The sequence below is a fragment of the Ambystoma mexicanum genome, chromosome 10, assembly GCF_040938575.1.
Source record: "Ambystoma mexicanum isolate Mex_15411 chromosome 10, UKY_AmexF1_1, whole genome shotgun sequence".
In the NCBI taxonomy this organism is placed as follows: domain Eukaryota; kingdom Metazoa; phylum Chordata; class Amphibia; order Caudata; family Ambystomatidae; genus Ambystoma; species Ambystoma mexicanum.
In genome coordinates, this window is record NC_090932.1 from 862,706,825 (window position 1) to 862,729,534 (window position 22,710).

General features: G+C 45.5%; 1 protein-coding gene across 3 annotated transcripts in view; it reads left to right on the plus strand.

The window, feature by feature from the left end:
* PRKCI (protein kinase C iota) overlaps window positions 1-22,710 on the plus strand; it is a 1,761,305-nt gene that overhangs the window by 1,430,118 nt on the left and 308,477 nt on the right. For all 3 annotated transcript variants that reach the window (XM_069618564.1, XM_069618565.1, XM_069618563.1), the window contains one exon: window positions 9,940-10,019. In XM_069618564.1, coding sequence (XP_069474665.1) covers window positions 9,940-10,019 — 80 coding nt within the window. The remainder of the gene's footprint in view (window positions 1-9,939; window positions 10,020-22,710) is intronic.

A 22,710-nucleotide genomic window follows, 5' to 3' on the forward strand; every position in this document is an offset into this window, starting at 1 on the left:
GTGACTTATACCAAGTGCTAGTTGTGACTGCGGGGGAATCCCTATGAGCCACTCTTTCAATCTACAGATACTACCAGATAGCAACAAGTACCTAATAACTTTCAATTGGGGCGAGGAGTCTTTATGGGCAGCGTCATCCTGCTTGACCTTCAAATGTAGTATGGGAGGTAAAAATAACATACAATCTGAGAAGTGCAGACGCTACCCCCTGGATGACGAAATGGAGAGAACGCAGACGCAACATGCGACTCCGTCAAGTTGTCCCAAACAAGGGAAAATGACCACCGTCTTCCCCCCAGAGTAAAACAAACTTTATAGTCTGGTCCTTCAGACAAATTCCTTCATCTCGGGTGCCCCATCGGCAAGGGATAAGTTGGCGCAGACCAGGGAATGTGATGTCACTGGGCCGGTACTGACGGAGGTGGAACACCATGCTAATATGTCGCCAACGAGCGATTGTATCAGTCTGGAAAATGAAATTCAGGTGCTGGGTGTGACTGAAAGGCTCAGTATGTCGCTGGGAATATTTATATTCTACCGGACACACCAACTTTAAATAGAGACTTACGGATTGAGGTATCCAGTGCAGAGGACAGATCATCGCTCCCGTTCTAGGGGAATGATGCAACCAAACTCTGAACATCAGAGACTAGTACAAGCACATTGGCGGCTCTGGATGTGGTTATTCAATCTTTTTGTCGCCTGTACGACAGTCGCACATGAGGTCTGAGCAAACTCTGCTTTTTTGAATGAATTCGGCTTTCTCTGCCTGGGGGTGCTAAAAATATTGTGCAAGAGGGCAGAAAGCAGGGAGTGGGGGGAGAACCAATCATGTGGAATGTACAACTCCGATCATAATAGACTGTCAGGGTGTTCAGGATGAAGGGGTTGATGCGGCGAACAGGGGACGGTTGGGGGAAGTACGTTAGCGGAGAAGACCAAGATTGATGGAAATAAGCACCACGTAGAAAAAGATTGAAGAACATGAAATGAGTCTGCAAGTTAAAAACCAGAAGATCGTGAAAATTTCCTAAGAAATCTCCTGAACCTGACAAAAAGAAGACAACCTTTGATTATTCGGCGTGGGGGGGGTGATAATTAGGATTAAGGATAGCCCAGGAGGCACAGAGAATATCAGGGGAGGTGAATCAAACAAAGAGGCTATGCATGAGAATCATAGAGTCCTGAATTATACTACTAAGAATCAGGATATATTCCATAAAATTATTAGGAAAAGATGTACAGGGAATTTGGTGGATTCCGAACAAAAGTGAATCCCATCTAAAATTTCAATCCTGTTGTGTTTCAGAAGGTGTGGGTGAACATTTTTACAAACAAATTCAAATGTAATATGGCTTCTGTAGCAGCACACAATTTGGACAGAAGTAAGTCAGCTGCGTCTGAAGAATTCAAGAGTTTGTGGGCCGGACGGTGTCATGAATGGAATCTACAAGAATAGCCCTTGTGGGCTGATGTTTTGTTTAGATTGTTTCCACACACACATTACTTTCAACTGGCAATGTCTGCATTCTTGGTTATAAGCAACCTTAGTACCCATTTTCCAAGAAGGTTCCAGAGATAACCCAATAAGCCACCGCCCAGTTTAATTAATCGATGACTCCTTCAAAAATGTTGCCACGCTGGTATTGAAGGAGTCGACGTTTTGGGTAGAGAAGACCCATAGATTTAACCTGTTAGCAAACGGGTTTCAGAAGGGGGTGGGAACGCTATTCAGTGGGTTGGCCATCACTGCCTGCATTTCGGACCTTGGCAGGAATTTTGGCCGGTCACTATATGGGACGGCAGTAGACTTATCAGCAGGCTTTGACAATGTTAACATAACGTTACTATGGAAGAAACTAAAATGTTTAGGGATAGACAGAGGCCTGTTACATATGATTTAGATGTTTTTTACAGGCAACTCTGCAAAGGTCCGATTAAATACCCTGGGAGACTCGTCATGCAGTTTATGCTTAGAGAAGGGAGTGCTCCAGGGGGGGCGGTCTAGCCCAAACTCAGTTCAACCTATACTATGTGGGATGTGGGGCAGGATACTTGCCCAGGTGGTTAAGGTTAACTGCATAGCTTACGCAGATGACATTCTTTTAATGGACTATACCCCCCGGGTCTGCAAAGAATGTTATGTGGTATTGAGATTTACTGTGAAATTAATCAACTGGTTAATAATGCAAGCAAATCCTATATCATGACCTGCTCGAACCAAAGGATAAGTAAATCTCTGGTGTGGAAGTTAAATAACGTAAGAAATAGTAAGAGCTGATTCACTGAGTTATTTGGGGTTTGTTATTGCCTCAAAAAATGTAAACTTAAGATGGAGGATAAGACTTGTTGATGTAAATCTATGATGAAGAGGCTTAAAAGTAAGTTCTGTGCATATTCATTGAAATCTTTGATTGAATGCTATGAATCGAAGAAGAGAAAAGGTATTAGGGTAATCCAGACGTGGGACCCTTGCTCACTGTTCTTAGAGAGGCACAGCTCCACCTCACAGATGAGGCCTAACCAGGCCGAAACATGTGTGGGGTTGCTGTTGATACTCTTGTTCAGAAGAGAATTGCCTGGCATTTCGGTGACAAAGACTGATATGTAGTGGATGTTTCTCTTCTGTGAAAGATGGTGAGCTAAAGACTCTGGTGGAGACTCTAACCTGGGATATAGGCCGGTAGAGAAACACTCCCAGGACCCCCTTGTTTGTGAACTTTAACAATAGAACATTTCTGGATGTATGGGAGGGTAGTTTTCTAAAACGCACGTTGGGGCTACCAAAATCAATTCCAATCGGTGTCACTAGGCTGGAGCTGGGGCTGATCTCATGGTGGGCACATTACGTCAAGAGAAGTGGATCACTACTGAACAAGTTAATACCGGCAGACAAAATGAGTCTTGGATCTCATTTAAAAGATCTCTTATTGAAGGGTTACAATCCCTGTTTAAGGAAACTTAAGAGATGGGACCTATTTGCCAAGATGGTGGGTATAGAGGTATAGGAGTCCGATTACGCGATACAGAATAAAATAAAAGATGGGATATAATGGATATCCATGATTTGGGGAGATTGACCCTATATAAGGGCAAATACGTTTTCTGTACTCCGCCACCTGACCAAAGAATGTGTTTTAAAACAGTCCCCTCACAGATGTATCGGGATTGGTATTTTAAGTTCTGCCTAAACTGTCTCCCAAGGTTAGAGGCCATAAATCCCAAACTTGGTGTACCCAGAGAATTGCACAAGTGTTGGATGTGTGCCATAGCCCTGCTGGAGTCGGTTTTTCATCTGACAATGGAATGTTCCCTGTTTGGGAACAATAGGATCTTGAGTTTGGTATCATTCATACATTCGACGGAACAGGTACTATCGAACAGTTTATAGGCGAGGCTGTTGTCAACTTTGCAACTTACTTTGATCTTAGCATTGGTAACATTTTTGAAATTAATTTTTTCTGACATTGGAAGTGTGATACAACAGGGTGAAGATGAGTTGTGCAGTGGATGGGATTCATAACGAACAAGATGCCCTGTGTGACGGTACTCGACAGAGCATTGCTTGAGAAAGTGAATAATTTGTTTTTCCTTTTTGTGTGTTTTCATTTGTTGGTTTCTGCATGAATTTTGTGAAGTTATTTGACTGTCTAGGAAATGTTATAATTAACGATTTTAGGGATTATAATTTTAATGTAGTGTTGAACTAAATGATGAAATGTTGTGTAAAATACTTTCGCGCCTAGAAACACTTGTGTACAGGTGCGTTTATAAATGCCAGATCATACCATGTGTTCTAAAAACGCAATACATTTAAAACAAATAATGAATAGGCGAAGAAGAAAAAGGTGAAGAGGACTGAGACCATATGGGGAGTCCATAGGTACGGAGAGGGAAGCGACACAGAGGATGTCGGGTGACAGTCTGCCTAGGAGTCGGTGATGGGCAGGCCTGGGTTGGAGACCAAGAGATCTTTCTTGAACATTTTCCTTCCACGCTTCGAAAGAGAGGTAGGATAGGTGATAGAGTAGCAGTTACAGTAAATGAGGGAGATGGAGAGCACCTGGAGGGAGATGATGGAGAGATGTAAGGTGTAGAAAGTTGGAGAAACTACACAAGAAGCACAAAGAACTCACCAGGCGGCCTAGCAGCAAGAAAGGCGCAGACAAATCAGATACACAACATTACACAATTCAATGAGCAAGGTATTGTGCTGTTCCAGCAGCAGTGGAGGAAGGTGGCGACTCAGGAGGGATGATCCCTTCCTTGGAATACAAGGAAAGTGCTTTAAATCACCAGTCACAAGGCACTTGCGATTTCATTGTAGTGGCAATGGCAACTTGAAGCTCAAAGAGCTGTGAAGACTGGATCTGAGCCCAGCGGCTAAGTGGGCATTAGAGATGTTGTGGCCGTTCCTGGTTGTCTAGAGATTCCAACTGCCAACAGAGGACGGTCCCCTAGTGGCAGGGTAATGCTGCAGGTGAATTACAGGCTTCAGAATTTAGAGGCAGGTGTAAGGCTTGAGGGTGGCCCCCTGCTGTGTGCATTTGGATGTTGTATGCCTTGCAGCCAACCCCAAAAGAAAGTGGGGGGGGGGGGGGACGTCCACCCAGCTGCTGATTATGTGGTGATGCACATAAGAGTAAGTGGTCTATGATAAGGCCTCTCTATATGACCGCTGTAATTGATCAGTTTAATACTCCTTACGACTTGGTCTAGTCCCCTAAACTCTTCACTCTGTACAGGCCCGGTTCTGAGGCCTCCAGACCCAATGGGGCAGCAGCAGATGATGTCTGCATGTCCTCCTGCTTTCATTTGGTTTAGTAAGATTGCACCAAAATTGATTATTTTATTGCTTGCCACGTACCGTCCTGTTATTGCTTGAACAGCACTTAATTTCGTTCAAATATCGTCTCACTATTTGGTTTTAGCCTGTTAAAATACTTTGTTCTCCTCCTTTGCTCACCTAATTTAGCAAACCAAACGTGCCTGGTTGCCACATGTTGATGCGCGATTTAGTTCCCCTTTCTTCAAGTGTTGGCTCTCCTTTTCTGATGATTGCGCTGCTCTTCTCTTCAATGCTGGTTTCACGTGGCACCGGCTCCCAGCTTCGTCTTGGCAACTAGCTCCCAGCTATAATTTACGAAGCTTTCCTTCACTGCTCATTCGCTCTGCATAACCACTCTTGCTGTAATCGGCCATGTTGTTTTTTGCAGTGTGTTCGATCCGCACCACAGCAATGTTTGCAGTGCAAGGTCTTTATTTGCAGGTGCAAGGCCAAGCTTGGCTGCAAAACAGATTAACAGGAGCAGGATTACATTAATGCTAGTGTTGTGCAGCCTTCATCCACACTCCATGGCGTAAGTGAGGAAAATCCCTCGCCAATGCTCTTCAACCAATCCTTTGTCTTGCAGGGATTGAAGAGTGGCACCTGCTCTGAACTGCAGTTCATAGAGCTGGTTTGACTGGCAGCTGCTGGAGGTATGAGCACCGGCCACAATATCCGATTTCAGATCCAGTTTGATGTTATTACAGAATGAGCTACCCTTTTTCATCCCATTCTCCCATGATGAAAGTACTGGAATATTTCCTTTAAGCACATTCAAATATCTACGATAGTTTGCTTTATTGTCTGTTGATATGTGGATCTTTCATTCTCTGAGCTTCGTATTTCCATTAAGGGATTAATATCGCCCACAACACATGACATTTCCATTTGCTTAGGTTGCATATTGACAGATTGTTGAAGATCGAACTTTTTTCAAATTTTTAGTTTTTCCTTTCTGGCACTCTTCTTTTTTTTTATTTTTTATTAACCATTTTTAATGAGCACATCTCTGGTGAAAGGCCCATTTCCTCTGTGGGTCCTACCTCCGATAATAGTCCTTCTTTAGTTACAGGGGTGTCTGTAGTATTTTTAGACACATTTTTCTCTTTAGGAGACAAAAATCTATTCCATTTTTTGAGCCATTGTTCGTCCCTTTTCATAGTTTTTTTGTTTTATTGCTCTTCTGCTTGCTTTGACACTAATGTTTTGCAGTTGTACGTTTGTGTGCCTCTATGCATATCACCGGAGCTGCTGGGGGATTTTGTGTTTCTGCTGAGGCTATTATAAGTTTGTCCACCTCTGGAAGGGAGAACAGTGTTAAGAATTCCTCCATAACTGCCTTGAAAGTTGGAGTATACAGGTGTACCTCCACATTCTAATGTGATCGCCCTGTTCCCTTATCAAAAGATTGGTTAAGGAAGTAGTTCAAACCAAGTTAGGCTCTGTGGCACCACAGCACTTGTTTTTTTTTTCCTCCAGTGTTTGCAGCAAAACCGTATGTGCTTTTACCTCCATACTAAGTCATAAGCAATAGATTTGAGACAAAATTGAACCCCGATTCAGAAGGCTCGCTCAATTATTTTAAGGCTCTGTAATCATGAGATCGAGGTTCTATATAAGACCCTAACGAAGAATCTGAGGATGAGGTATTCCCCAGGTGAGTCTACCACATCCTTCCTTGACGAGCAGGTGTGTCAGATAGAGATCCCATGGAACGTGCCACTGAATTGGGCGAGTTCGGAAATGCTGCTTCATTCTCATCTAAAGAATTTACAAGTAGGCGTTCCCTCCTTTGTGCTTGTGCTTCCCCATCCAAAGATAGCTGCAATGCATAACTGGATGGGAGATCCCACAAACTAGCACTAGGCGTTTGGAGAAAAGAAATGGCATTATTCTCCGTTTTGCGTTCGTAGATGTTATAGTATAACCATTTCATCTTTCTTTAGACACGTCTTGTGGTGAACCTATCTGAAGGGTGCCTTCTTTTATCAGTTCAGCCACAGAGGTAATGGGGATCTCATTATTATCCCGACTTGGAAGATGAGCTCTAACCTCCATGGCATCTCCTTTCCCTACCTCATTTTTCCTTCTCAAAAAATACATATGAGGTAGGAAAGCAGGCTTGCCATTCATGAAGTATTCCTTGCAAAATCTCAGTTGAAGCACTCTTCTTGCTCCACTGTAGTGCAACTGCACTTAAGCGAAGAGCGTGCAGCCCTTTTTAAAATAAAGATGGTCCTTCCTCAGTGTCTCCACCCCGCTCCACCGATCAGCTAGGAGACGTGGCCGCCACAGGGAAATGCTGGTGACTGTCTCTCCGCAGTTGGCAGGGTAGGCACAACTATCACAGTGGTTGCACCACATACTGCAGTGCAACTACACTTACGCCACACTTCAGCACTTCAATATTAGAATAGAAAAATTGTGAAATTAAATTTGTTTCGGGTAGTAGAAACTCCATATGTCTGTCATGCATGCCAATATTACTATTGAAAAATATATTACTTGATCTTTCCTTAATACCATTTTGGTGCTGAGTGCATTGAAATATGTAATAATGGAGAGTATGTACCACATTATTAAAAATTTAAAAGGAATAGTTTTTAACAAACATGGTTCTCCTTATATGTAAAAAATGTGCAATGTTTGATCTTTCTGGATTTGCATTAGTATAGTAGTTGTCAAAACAGATTTGCTATGTCCAATATATTTATAGTCATGTTATTACTTAATAATAAATGACACAGAGTTAAATGGAACTCAGAATGTTTAAATTGTTTACAAATGCTTGTTTCATTATACCTGTGCATATTCCAATTAAATCTCTGAATGGAACATTTTCAAACGTTATGAAAAATGTAATCCAATATGCTCTGGTGTTCAAGGCCAAATGTGCTTTACAGTTGTTATATGCATTTCCCCCTCTTGTATTGTACATTTCAGTCCTGGATTCTAAACTCAATTTCAACATCCTTAAAGGAAACATAAATCTTGTTTCAATTTCAACCGTTTCAGAGAAAGGGTATCCCAAAAAACGCCTCTCTTCACCATCAATTAATTGATTGTTGCCTCCTCTTTTTGACAATGTTACTTTCTTTAATATTACAAATATTACATACTACATTTGTGCAATATTATGTTGTAGTTTTAAAAAATGCATACTCATAGGTGATTTCTCTACAAATATTTGGTTTGTTCCATCTATCCAAATTTGCCTCTTTCTACTGTCACTCCTACACACTAAATGCCACATGGAAATCTAGTCCCATAAAAGGCTGGATTCTTATCATGTGTCAATAATTGATTTAGTTTAATCACTTAACCAGAGCACTGTTTTCCTCTAACCAGGTTATGGCAATGTTAACAATTATTACACAGAAGAGGGCCTCTTTCATGAGAAGTTGGGGGTCTTTAGTAGTAGTAAAGCCTTCACAGACATATTACTCTATTAACTTTTTCTGTATGCAGAAGCAGGTGGAGTAGAGAACTGTTTTTTTTTAAAAAAACATTTTATTAATTTCAACCAAACAGGCAGTGCATAGATCAACAGTTCCATTGTATATTGCTTACTTCCAGCCACTGCTTCCCTTATCCCACCCCCCCCATTTCGAGCCTATTACTTTACACATTCCGTTTCTTCATCCTGTGGAATGGTCACTCCTTCCATGGGTTCTGTTGGGTCTCGTACTGACCCAAACAGCTCTGCTATTAATGATTTCCAGGTCATCAGGGACTCTGCCCCCCCCCCCCCAGCATTGCTTGTTTCTTGCCATACCATGGTTTCGTGGAGTAGAGAACTGTTTAATGTAAGAGTGGATCATACTAAAATATTTTCCAATTATTCCTAACAATTCTTTTCATGTTCTTATGTTGAGTATGTAATTATGTGTATTAAGTAAGGAGAAGGTTTGATCGTTTTTGTTTTGGTAAATGTTTTGTAGGTATTTTTGCTGCTTTGAACAAAGCCAAACTCATTACATTTTCTCTTTATTTTTGTTGTTTACATTTAGTCTTTAAGTTTAAGATTCTTGCAAGGTTTATCATCTTCTTTAAATTGCAAAAATGGACTAAAAGCAATCACTTTTATTGTATCTAATGGGTGTGATCTTGATCTGGAAGCTAAGAATAGGTTATCTCTTCTAGCCATAGGCTTAGTAAAAAAAGAAATCTGTTCTTAATTGTTCAAATAAACCAAATAGCCATTTAGTTTTAGAATTGTTCTGCTCCATTGTAAATGTAATCCTTAGGTGTGGATACAATATTTATCATATTTAGAGAGCACCAGACCTAACTCAAAAAATCATATAGAATTGAATGTTTATTACATTTTATGTTTTTCAAATTAATCCAAATGTATTTGCATATGATGAAACTGTGCTGACCCCTATAGTAGCTTCAGAGACTGTACGAAAAGCATGATTTTCAGTGCAGAACAAAGTTTATAAAAATCAATGTGCATATAACTATTTGTGTCTTCCAATTGTCTCCCTGATACCTCCAAATCTTGAGTCCTTATAATCACATGTGCACTTGCTTGCTCGGATGGTTGTATTTGGATGGCTGTATTTTGCCTCACTATTTGTGACATTTTCAGGTTTTCTCATTTGAGAAATGTATTATTATATATTGTTATAAAGTAACTCTATAAAACTGCTCTAACGTAGAATTCTGGATTATAGGATTAAAAGTACCTTTTGGTTAAAATTCCCTCTACTGTGGTAATTTTGGTTTTCCAAAACTGTCTTACTCATTAGTTGCAAAATATTTTCTTTCAATTTCAGCATTAACCGATGAAGGTCAATCTCTTCCCCTACTGAGGAACTTTTATATATAGGGAAAATAGATGGTCCCTTCCGTATTGTTTTAATTTGAAAGTATGTCTGATATATTTATCACCAGGTTTTCTTCAAATGCAAGGTTCCCTTTTGTGGAGGATTTCCTTTTACCCTGCCTGTCCATCCAACCCCTTGGGCTTAAAATAACTCGGGTTTTTTGTGTTTATTTTAACATTATAATTTTTTTAAATATTGACTTTTTATCTGAAAAGTTAATGTGCCTTCCCTATCCTCTTCAGTGTTTTGGTAATGGCTATATTTTGCTTTCTTTTCTAGTTATTTTGGAAAAGCAAATCCGTATACCAAGATCCCTGTCCGTAAAGGCTGCAAGTGTCTTAAAAAGTTTTCTAAATAAGGTAAGACTGGATTCATTTGAACTGCTTGAATTTCATTCAATCTATTACTGTAAATGGAAAAACATACTTTCATCAAGATAGTATTTTTGATTATATAATAGTTTAGTTAAATTGAGTTATATTTTAGCCAGTGTTCACTGATAGTGGTTTACAAACCTTTTGGATATATATATTTCTGAGGCTTCTGGAATCTGCTTAGATCACATGCTGTGCATAGGCCGACATCTAGTGGAAGCTGCGGAGTATTACAGTTTGTTTTTCGAAACTCGAAAATGGGCGTCGACACAGGGCGTGCCAGTAATACTATCCCTAGTGTGACGTCCACTGTACCCAAGATCCCTCACGCGTCTAGGATCCTCAGATTGTTTTTTTCCGCCCTACTGGTCGGAAGCATTTTGCGGAGTCCCCTGTTCTTAGCCATACTTTTGCTAAAATATTGATTAATTGACATCCTTCCCCATCCCAACGTCGAACTTCGACACTCGACGCCGGCTGGAGAAGAAATCGGCCGTCGGCTGCTGCATGACGGATTTGGGCCTCGGAAGGCCTCTGGCCTCGGCCCGGGCCTTGGAAGGCCTCTGGCCTCGGCCCTGCAAGTAGGGAGAGTGGGGGGTTGTACATACTCTACACTCTTAGTATATAGGTACACCTTATACATTTCCTACACTTAACAGCCCGCTGCCTCAAGGTGTGTATGGAGGGTACCGCTTTTCAATTCTGCCCCAAGTGCAATCGCAAATACCCTTGGGTCGACAGGCACACCACGTGCAATCTCTGCTTGCCGAGGGACCACCCAGAAGCGAACTGCAGAGCGTGTAGTAGGTTTAAACCTAAGACACTTAAGGACTGTTCGACTAAGCGTTGGGCCCACCACGCCAGGCAGGCGGCCATGGCAGCGGAGGGCGCCTTCAGCGATGGCAGCGACACCGTGCTTTCGGACGGCGAGGGCATTATGGCGTCGAAAGACAGCCGAGCGCAGGTCCCCGACCTCGGAAGGTCGTCCGGCAGGGCGGCTATGGGGAAGACCCCGGCGACAAAGGCGCTTCACACACCACCCACACTAAACACACGAAGTCTAACCGAGACTCGACGACATCGTATGCTCGGAAAGAGGCACAAACAGAACGGTCCGAATCGGTGTCCTCTGGGCGTTCGAGATCGCCGCATGACTCCAGGCCACTTGCCAGGAGTGCCTCGCTCCCTAGGCTAACGGAAGTTCGATCGTCGGAAGACAAAGACGACTTCCACCCCCAGGCCGCACTCCAGGAGTCGGAGCCCGCAGACAAGATCAGCACGGCCCCACGTCGAAGGACAGGGACTCTACCCCCGATCCTCGACGCCAGGCGTCGAAAACCTCCGGAGCCACAAAGGGACAGGGAAAACACTTTTCCACTCACAGGGAGGGGGGAAAACAGCAGAAGAAGCAGCCTCTGCACTCTTCCACACCTGTAAAACACTCCACTCCTCCTAAACAGGCAGACAAGACCAGGACTGCTGATATTTCAAAGAGCAAATCTACTCAAGATAAATCTCCAAAACTTTCTGAGAGAGTCATTCCCAGTTCCAAAAAATGGTCCAGTGATGACATAGATAGGGTCATGTCAAGGATGTCTTCTTTGGCAGACTTTTACGATAAAAATCCAGACCATTTCCTTTCATATGATCCACAAGGGGCTACACCCTCAGGCTCTAATGATCCTATCCCCCCCGAGTAAGAAGCTCCGGTTTGAGACACCGATGACGTCTACTGACCCCTTCGAGGTACAACCATACTCACGACCATACTCACTATATCAAGGAGAGACTTCCTTTGGTGAGGACCAAGATTTTGGCATGGTAGAAGAGCAAACCGGGACGGGCTACTATCGGGACGATGAGGACCAAGAAGAGGAAGAGGAAGACCCTGAAACCTACATAGTAGATTCCCCGGTAGAAAAGGAAGCCCCGGTTACCGACTCCCCTGTCGATAACCAACCCCTCCTGAACGAGGTTCTTGCACGTGCAGCAGAACCTTTACATATTGACACCCACGGTGTCCAGGAGGAGAGGGACTTCGCCGAGGAGTTAGTAGGAGAAAGGAGGCCTGTTGCCCAGACCATCCCTATCCTCAAGTCTATTCAGCGAAGAATAGACCCGTCCCTGGTGAACCCGAACCTCACCAGAGCAGTCAATCCTAGAGTTGGAAAACTTTTCAGGGCAGCCCAGTCTGACCCTCTCTATATAAGAGGACATCTGAAGCCAGACTCCCTAGTTGTCACTAACACTCGTAAGAGGGCTGGAACACCCTTGTCATCGTCCGAAGCTCCTCCAGACAAGGAGAGCAAGAAACGATATGGTTTCGGCAGGAAAGTAGCCTCAACGTCCGCCTATCAGGCAAGGATTGCAAACTCCACCACCCTGTTGGCCAGCTACAACTGCCATCAGTGGGAAGAAGTTCCGGCACTCATAGCCTCTGCACCGGAACCCTTAAAGAGCCAGTTAGCTCGGATTTCCGCAGAGGGTAGAGCCGTGTCTGGTTGCATTTTAAAAGCAACCTTTGACGCCGCGGACAACGCAGGCAGATTGATAGCAGAAGGTACTGTTATCAAGAGACATGCGTGGTTACGGCAGTCTGGATTTAAGGCAGAAACCCAGGCATCATTGTTGGACAAACTGGTGGAAGCCGATCTGTTGTTTAATAAGGCGGTCGAGGACGCACTGAAGAATGCCAAGGACGAATACGAGACACTCAAGTCCATTGGCCAGTTAACCGATAAACCCCCTAAGCAGAGAGGGAATAGTAATTTTCATCGCCCACGCGGCCAAAATTCCCAGCGGATCTAACTATTCCCAGGGGCAGGGTACATAGTGGAACAACAGCCAACAGTCTACCCAGGGTTACGGCAGGGGTAATAGGAGAGGACGTGGTAAAGGCAGAGGCAGCCCCAGCAAAGGAGGCGGCACGCCTCCACCAAAACAGTGACGCTCAATTCAGGGTCCCTTCTCACGCAACCCCAGTAGGGGGACGCATTTCCAACTTCACCCAGGCTTGGGAAGGGATCACATCAGACAGATGGGTGCTGTCAACAGTATCCACAGGGTACTGTATAGAACTACTGCAGCGTCCCCGGAACCATCCTCCACGACAAAGAGTACACTCTTTAGAACATCAGAAGATTCTCCTCGATGAGATCGCCATTCTGCTAGCAAAGGACGCGGTAAAACTCGTTCCTCGACACCAGGTAAGCCAGGGTATTTATTCAACTTACTTCCTTGTGCCAAAGAAAGATTTGACAATGCGCCCAGTATTGTACTTGGGGCCTGCCAACAAGTATGTCAAGCCCCAAAAGTTTCGTATGACTATGCTACAAGAGGTAATCCCCCTCCTAAAAAAGGGGGATTACATGGCAACCTTGGATATGAAAGATGCCTATTTTCATATTTCCATGTTCCCAGCGTACAGAAGGTACTTGCACTTCAAGGTGGACAGTCGGCACTACCAATTCAAGGTACTGCCCTTCGGGATAGCTTCGGCACCAAGGGTATTCACCAAGGTACTGGCGGTGGCGGCTGCACACCTACGCAAGGAGGCAATCCCGGTGTACCCTTATCTGGACGACTGGCTCATAACGCGGGAAACCCCAGTAATTTGCAGGACAAACATTCAAAGGACTATCGACCTCCTCCACGAATTAGGCTTCTCAATCAACGTGAAAAAGTCAAGCCTGGTGGCAAGCACCTCCAAACAGTTCCTAGGAGCAGAGATTGCACCTTTCCTTCAGAGGAAAGAATTCGGAATATACTACTGCAAATTCCACAATATCAGTCCGATCACCAAATAACGGTACGCAAAGCAATGCGTTTACTGGGCATGATGGCGTCATGTATTTACCTGGTCCCCCACACGCGCCTGCGCATGCGTCCCATGCAGGAATGGTTGGCGAAACAGTGGTCTCAGGCAAGTGGTCAGTGGAACGATCTAGTGATCGTTTTGCCAAAATACTAGTACAAAGCCTTCACTGGTGGACAAGAGAGAATCTTGCACAGGGAAAACCCTTTTACGATCCCGAAGTACAGGCAGTAGTCACTACCGATGCATGTCTGACGGGGTGGGGAGCTCACCATCTCCACCACACAGCTCAGGGTCTCTGGTCTCCCTCAGTGGCCAAGAACCACATCAACCTGCTAGAGCTTCTGGCAGTATTCAGAGCGCTTCAAGCGTTCGCGCCCCACCTACTAAACCTGTCAGTGCAAATCCGGACGGACAGCACAACAGCCATGTTCTACCTGAACAAGCAAGGAGGGACTCGTTCGCCAAATCTGTCCAAGCTTGCCCAGAAAATCTGGATATGGGCACTCAGACAGAACATCTTCCTGTCATCACAACATGTTCCAGGGGAGCTCAATTCCCTAGCGGATGCTCTGAGCAGATACTCCCTCCCAGAGGAACACGAATGGGTTCTACACAGAGAGGTCGTAGAAAATATCTTCTCTCAGTGGGGTTTCCCCACTATAGACTTATTCGCCACAAGCGAAAACAGACAATGCCCAGGATTTGCATCCAGGTTCCCCCAACCAGACTCCCAGGGGAACGCCCTGTGGATGAACTGGTCAGGGATGTTTGCGTACGCTTTTCCACCAACTCCTCTCATCAGGAAGGTGGTGAATAAGATGAACAGAGAGTCGATGACACTCGTCCTAGTTGCTCCCATGTGGGCAAGACAACCATGGTTCCCACACCTACGCAGGATGGCGGTGTGCGAGCCCATTAAACTTCCAGCCTGGTACAACCTACTGTCCCAGCACCAAGGTCAAACAGTGCATCAGCAACCCAGCTCAATGAACCTGGCAGCATGGCTCCTGAGGTCATAGAGTTTGGACATCTCAATTTACCACAGAGGTGTATGGACATCCTAAAGGAATCTAGGAAACCAAACACAAGGCACTGTTACTTTGACAAGTGGAAGAGATTCGTGATCTGGTGCCAGAGTAGACAAATCAACCCAGTTGATTGCACTCCTTCCACTATTGTTACATACATGCTCCACCTGCTAGATGCAGGATTGGTTTTTAACTCACTGAAAGTACACCTGGCAGCCCTGTCGGCATACACCACTTCCCATAACAAGGTCTTGTGGTGGAAAGTACCAGTAGTTAAAGCCTTCATGGAAGGAGCAAAGAGACTTCACCCTGCTATTTTGAACCCACCACCAGGGTGGGACCTTGATGTGGTGCTATCTAAGCTCATGGGGCCCCCTTTCGAGCCCATGCATAAAAGCAGTCTCAAACACCTGACTTATAAAACGGCCTTCTTAGTAGCTATTACTTCTATAAGAAGGGTCAGTGAAATTCAGGCTCTGTCAGTGCAGGATCCCTTCTTTACTGTCCATAAAGACAAACTGGTTTTACGCACACACCCTAGGTTCTCACCTAAATTTATATCAAAATTCCATGTAAACCAGTCCATCGAGCTTCCGGCTTTCTTCCAGGACCCTCAAAGCTCGGCTGAGGTGAAACTACACACCCTAGATGTGCGTAGGGCGGTCCTCTACTATGTAAATAAAACCAGACCGCTAAGGAAAACAGATCAACTGTTTGTCTCCGTAGCTACAGGCAGAGAGGGGGATCGCATCTCTAAAGGTGCCATCTCGAAGTGGGTTATTAACTGTATCCAGCTGTGTTACTCACTCTCTGAAAGAACTCTGCCTTTCACGCCAAGAGCCCACTCTACTAGAGGCATTGGGGTCACTCTGGCTTTCATTGCAAATGTACCCCTTGACACCATTTGCAAAGCAGCTACTTGGAGCTCTATTCACACTTTTACTCAGCATTACTGCATTGACACCCATTCCAAGGCAGATACACAAGTGGGACAAGCGGTTCTAAGACACTTATTGGCTCATGACCCTTCTCACATCCCACCTCCTTCTTCAGGTACTGCTCGCTAATCTATGCACAGCATGTGATCTAAGCAGATTCCACAAGCCTCAGAAGGGATACATAACTCACCGTAATCGTATTTCTGATGCTTGTATCTGCTTAGATTTACATGCGACCCACCCTTCCTCCCCTCTGAGAGAAGGTGCATGGTTGCTTGTAGTCTTACCTTTCTATCTATCTGCTTGGATTATCTGTACTCACGCTACTCCTCATGCTACCTCATGTCAGAAAAAAAACAATCTGAGGATCCTAGACGTGTGAGGGATCTTGGGTACAGTGGATGTCACACTAGGGATAGTATTACTGGCACGCCCTGTGTCGACGCCCATTTTCGAGTTTCGAAAAACAAACTGTAATACTCAGCAGCTTCCACTAGATGTCGACCTATGCACAGCATGTGAATCTAAGCAGATACAAGCATCAGAAATACGATTACGGTGAGTAATGTATCCCATATCTATATATATGAGAAAAACACACAAGCCCCTGCGCGGTTGTAACACTGCAAAAAACCACCCAGTGGGCATGTGTAGAAAGTACTCCAGCACACAAGACCTAGCTATTTAAAATATTGTATTTATTGGTACTTAATACAGCACATTACAAAAAATGCAGAGGTGAGATCATACACCTCTGTGACAGCCATAAGTTTGAACAAAACACTCACCCCACGGGTGGAAGATGGTCAGGCGTTCCGCCTGAATGCTCAGGCTTCCTCAGACCTTTAAAATCCAAATGCGGCTTACACATCATAGAATTTAAAAAGAAAAGCAGTTACAGAGCATCCGCATTCGTATCACATCACGTGCAGACACGGTCATGTGACCGCTGCGAGGCAACAATGGTGAAATCTATCACCTACGATAACCTCCATATTGGAATGGTCAAAGTCCTATAGATAAAGTAAGCGCGATGCTAAATTGCGTAAAAGTTACGCGTAAGGGAGTCACTAATGTTAACTACCGCAGGAATTGCTATTTGCACATTGGGAGAAGTGTAAGTTACACATCTCCACATTGCGATGTACTGAACTGCTGATTGATTTATTTAATAAGGCTGCTTTTCTCTTGCACTTTATCATTGTCATAGGAATTGCTATTTGCACAATGGACACTTTATTGGTGTAATGGAACTTATTTCTGTGTATTTATTGTAGTAGGCTGCCAATTTGAAGGATTTATTTACTGACTCAGGAACTGCCATTTGCACACTGGGAGGAGCTAGATGATGAATCAAGTTTACTCTCCCTCCAGACTCTGGGTTCAGTTGTGCATCCACTAAGCAATAGGGCACCTGCCTGTAAGAATAATGCCTATTATAGGCACACACTTGAAAATCAGGGCACTTGCCTTTTGACGATTTGGCTGCCGCCGCTGCTCGCGTAAACCCTGGCTTGTAAACACTGACCCTATGTGGGGGCATATGTCTGAGAGCGGCTACCATAGCTGGTTTCGGTCATTCAATTATGAACAGGCACACTTGTGCTCACTTGTTACACATTAATTGTAATTTGACAATAATACGTTAAAATAAGCAGTTTAGAGCATCTCCATGATGTAGTTCACAATGCGGTAGTTAACATTAGTGACTCCCTTATGCGTAACTTTTACGCAATTTAGCATCGCGCTTACTTTATCTATAGGACTTTGACCATTCCAATATGGAGGTTATCGTAGGTGATAGATTTCACCATTGTTTCCTCGCAGCGGTCACATGACCGTGTCTGCACGTGATGTGATACGAATGGGGATGCTCTGTAACTGCTTTTCTTTTTAAATTCTATGATGTGTAAGCCGCATTTGGATTTTAAAAGTCTGAGGAAGCCTGAGCATTCAGGCGGAACACGTGACCATCTTCCACCCGTGGGGTGAGTGTTTGTTTCAACCTTACGGCTGTCACAGAGGTGTATGATCTCACCTCTGCATTTTTTGTAATGTGCTGTATTAAGTACCAATAAATACGATATTTTAAATAGCTAGGTCTTGTGTGCTGGAGTACTTTCTACACATGCCCACTGGGTGGTTTTTTGCAGTGTTACAACCGCGCAGGGGCTTGTGTGTTTTTCTCACATTTACGAATTTGGCGAAATTCGTCACTCCAGCACCGGCCACCTAAGGAGGTAGAGCGCCATCATTTAGCTACATTGATTTACTCATATATATATTTCTGATGTTTGTTAATCTGCTTAGAATCACATGCTGTGCATAGGTCCGACATCCAGTGGTCACTGCGGAGTATTGCATTTTGTTTTTCGTAGTCGAAAAGGGGACGTCGACAAGGCGTGTCTGTAACACTATCCCTATAGTGACGTGCGTTGTACCCACAATCCCTCACGCGTCGAGGTCCCTCAGATTGTTTTTTTCCGCCCAGCTTATGGTCGCCTTACGCGGAGCTCCTACAGAGACATTGCTAAACAATTACTACGGACCTCAGTCCTTAATATATACTTATTGTTAAAAGATCCCTCCCCTCGACGTTAGCTGTGAAGCTGTTTCTCCGCCGAGCAAGTTTTCGACGGAGGAGAAGAGACGGAGGAGATCCTTCGGCGCTGCCGAACACATGGCCAGGCCTCGTCGGCCCACATACAGTAGGGAGAGTGGGGGTTTCGAACTTTTACCTTCTCGTCGAGAATGTCTTTCTTTCTCCCCTATCTTTCCCTTGGGGTTGTTATCACCAGTTTTTATTGCCTCAGCTATGGAGAGGACACCTTTTAAGTTTTGCCCACGCTGTAGGGGCAAATACACTTGGAAGGACAAACACAAGCTCTGTAATCATTGCTTGCCCCTCGATCATAAAGAGGACTGCTGCGCGGCCTGTAAGCTCTTGAAACCAAGAACTCTTAAAGAACGGAAAGTTAAGAGGTGGGCGGACTACGCGATGTCGAAGTCAGTTTCCTCACCCGCCGCCGCCGCTGTTACAGAAAGTGACGAGGAGGGTGATAACTCGACGTCCGTTACGGAAGTCATTAACCCCCAGAAGGAGCGCTCGCGCTCCTCGACGTCCGTCCCCGGCCCCGACGGGCTCGGCTCACGCCCTGCTTATGGGGATGAACACCCCGGCGACAAGGACGCACACAGACCCCATAGGCCTAAGCACACAACCCACGGCTCTTCTTCGTCCAGGACGAAGGATCCACCAGCGCCGAAGGGGACGCAGGGCACTCCGGCGTTGACCTCAGACCGCAAGGGTCTCAAGCCCCACCCGCAAACGCAGCCGCGACCAGCGATTGGGCTTTTATCTAATACGGGCGCTTCCTCAAAAACATCCGACGTAACGCTCCATAGAGCGGCCGTCGAAAAACAACACGCAACGCAGGCAACGCCGACTCCAGAACCCTCGACTGACGAACTCGTCGTCGAGAGTCTGGCGAGAATTGTTTCCGAGGACAAACGTAAGCGGACGACGAAACAGACGTCGAATACTGCACCCAAGGATATAGAAACGCCGAAAAAGCACAAGAGTAGCCAGGAACTGCCCCATCCATCTAACGGCACTTCTGAACTACCGGAGGGCTTTTCTGAGGGCGACGGAAACCTTTTGTCGACGTTGTAGGAGCGTTCAAAGCGTTTTGAAGGTGAAAACACTGATTTCCCCCCTCTAGACTATTCAGGGGTTCCCCATGAGACCCTGGAAAGACTCCATTCTTGTATGGAAAAGATGGAGAGGTTTTTGGGTAGCCAAAACCCACCCACACCCAGAAGATCAAGAGAATGGACCCAGGATGACCCTAGGGTCAAGATTCCTAGGCTGTTTCCCCCTTCTACAGATGCATATGACCTCACTGAAGAGGAGCAATACCTCCAGGAAGATGAGGAGTGTTTAGGTGGAGAGGAAGAACTTGAGGAGGAGAGGTTTGAGGAAGACCCTTACACTAGCGCAGGAGCTTTTGAAGAAGATACAGCTACCTCACAGCCCTGGCACTCCCCATCAGTGCACTCAGACCCTGATGTCTTTCATCCTTCTCCTCCCAAGGACTCACCTATTGGGAACACCTCCCCCATAGATGACCAGCCTTCACTTAATGCACTATTGTGCAAAGCAGCAGCGCATTTTGAAATAGACACAGGGGAGACCCTTCCGGACATAGACTTTGTAGAAAAGGTTATTAAAGAAAAAGCCCCGGTCAGCCAGTCCATTCCGCTCCTGGCTTCTATAAAGAGAAGAATAACTCCTTCCCTTTCCAATCCGGCCTTAGTCAGAGGGGTCAACCCTCGGATAGAAAAGCTCTTCAGCCCTTCGTCTTCTGACCCTTTGTACATCAGGGGACATTCTATTCCGGACTCTCTGGTAGTGACTAACACAAGAAAGAGGGCGGGGGTACCACTATCTACTAGTGAGGCACCACCTGACAAAGAGGGCAAGAAGCTCTATTCACTTGGGAAGAGAATCACGACATCCGCCGCCTTCGCAACCAGGATCGCGAATAACAATTCCCTACTAGCTAGCTACGCAGGTGCACAGTGGAGCAAGCTGCGCAGCGAAGCAGAGGACGCACCAGAACCCTTGCGTTCACGCCTGTTGGCTACTATATCAGAGGGAACTCTTGTAAACCAGGGCATCATAAAGAACTCCTTAGATGCCGCAGAGACAGCTGGCCGCTCCCTGGTTCAGGGAATACTTCTCACACGCCATGTCTGGCTGCGCAATTCGGGATTTAAGCCAGAAACCCAGGCTTCCCTAATAAATAAGCCCATAGAGCAAACACATCTGTTTGGGAAAGCAGTTGATGAGGCCCTAGAACATGCAAAGAAGGAGTTTGATACCATCAAGACTCTTGACCAAATTTCTAGGCCTCCTAACAGACGCAGCTATGGCAATAGACGCTCCTTTCGTGGCTAACGCCAGCAGCAAAGCCAACAACAATTTTACTCTGCTACCAACTGGCCCTCTAACCAAAGCACCCAGTTCAGTCAAAGAGGCCAACGTCGTGGCAAAGGAAGAGGGCGCGGCTCCAGTCCTAAAGGCCCCACGCCCAATACCAACAAATGACCCAAAGATTCGGGTCCCCTCCCATGCATCACCGGTCGGGGGCCGGCTAACATCGTTCCTTTCAGCATGGGAGGGAATAACGTCAGACCGCTGGGTATTATCCACCATAGCCCACGGATACTGCATCGAATTCAACGGTTCCCCGAAATACAGACCCCCACGGATCCGACGCATGACACCCGAACACCTCACTATTCTTCTTCAAGAAGTAGAAGAGCTACTGAAAAAAGAAGCTATAGAGGCTGTCCCCCTATCTCAGGTAACAGAAGGTATTTATTCAGTGTACTTCCTTGTACCCAAAAAGGACTTAACCATGCGCCCTGTATTAGATCTGCGCCCAGCGAACAACTTTGTCAAACCCCAAAAGTTTCGTATGGTGACCTTGCAGGAAGTAATCCCACTGTTATCACAGGGGGATTACATGACAACACTAGACATGAAAGATGCATACTTTCATATTTTAATGTTGCCAGCGCACAGAAAATACCTCAGGTTCAAGATAGAGAACAAACACTATCAGTTCAGAGTACTACCCTTCGGGATAGCATCTGCACCAAGGGTATTTACGAAAGTAGTGGCAGCGGCCCACCTGCGCAGATTATCCATCCCGGTTTACCCGTACCTCGACGACTGGCTCATAACAGGGGATTCTTACGAAACATGCTTCTCCAATACCCAAAGGACCGTAGACCTTTTGTCCCAACTGGGCTTCTCCATCAACGAAAAGAAGTCCAGCTTAGACCCCAGCCAAATCAAACAATTCCTAGGGGCTCTAATTCGAACAAAGGACGGCCTCGTCTTCCCCTCCAACGAGAGGGTCCAAAACATGCTGTTTCAGATCCCCCAATATGTGGCAGGTCGAGAGGTCACGGTACGCAAAGCAATGCGCTTGCTAGGGATGATGGCGTCATGTATTTATTTGGTACCTCACGCGCGCCTGCGCATACGCCCAATGCAAGAGTGGCTCTACAGCCAGTGGTGTCAGGCCAGCGGACAATGGGACGACCTGGTGGTGGTCTCGCAGGCCTTGGTTCTCTCGCTACGGTGGTGGACAAAGGTAAACCTGTTATTAGGGAAAACTTTTGCCACACCCGCAGTGGAAGCCACTCTAACCACAGACGCATCCCTTACAGGATGGGGGGCTCACCTATCCCATCAGACTGCTCACGGAGTGTGGACTCCGAGCTTAGCATCCAAGCATATAAACCTGCTGGAACTATTAGCAGTGTTCAAAGCACTGAAAGCCTTTCAGGAACACTTACAAGGTAAAACAGTGATGGTCCTCACAGACAGCACCACAGCCATGCACTATCTCAACAAGCAAGGGGGCACTCACTCTCCAGGACTGTCCAAGCTGTCCCAGAATATATGGAAGTGGGCTCTCAAACACAACATGTTCCTACTATCACAACATGTACCAGGGGAACTCAATCTGCTAGCAGACAAACTCAGCAGAGACTTCCCCCTACCCAAAGAGTATGAATGGCAATTACACGAAAACTTCGTCTTAGACGTCTTCACGCAATGGGGTTTCCCGGAAATAGACCTGTTCGCAACCCTGGAGAACTCACAATGCCAAAGTTACGCCTCCAGGTACCCCCAGAACCAGTCCAAGGGGAACGGTCTGTTGATTCAATGGTCAGGGAAATTTGTTTACGCCTTTCCCCCGACTCCCCTCCTCAACAGAGTGGTGCACAAGATGCACCAAGAGCAGGTTACCATGATACTAGTAGCCCCAATGTGGGCCCGGCAGCCATGGTTCGCTCACTTGATGGAGATGTCC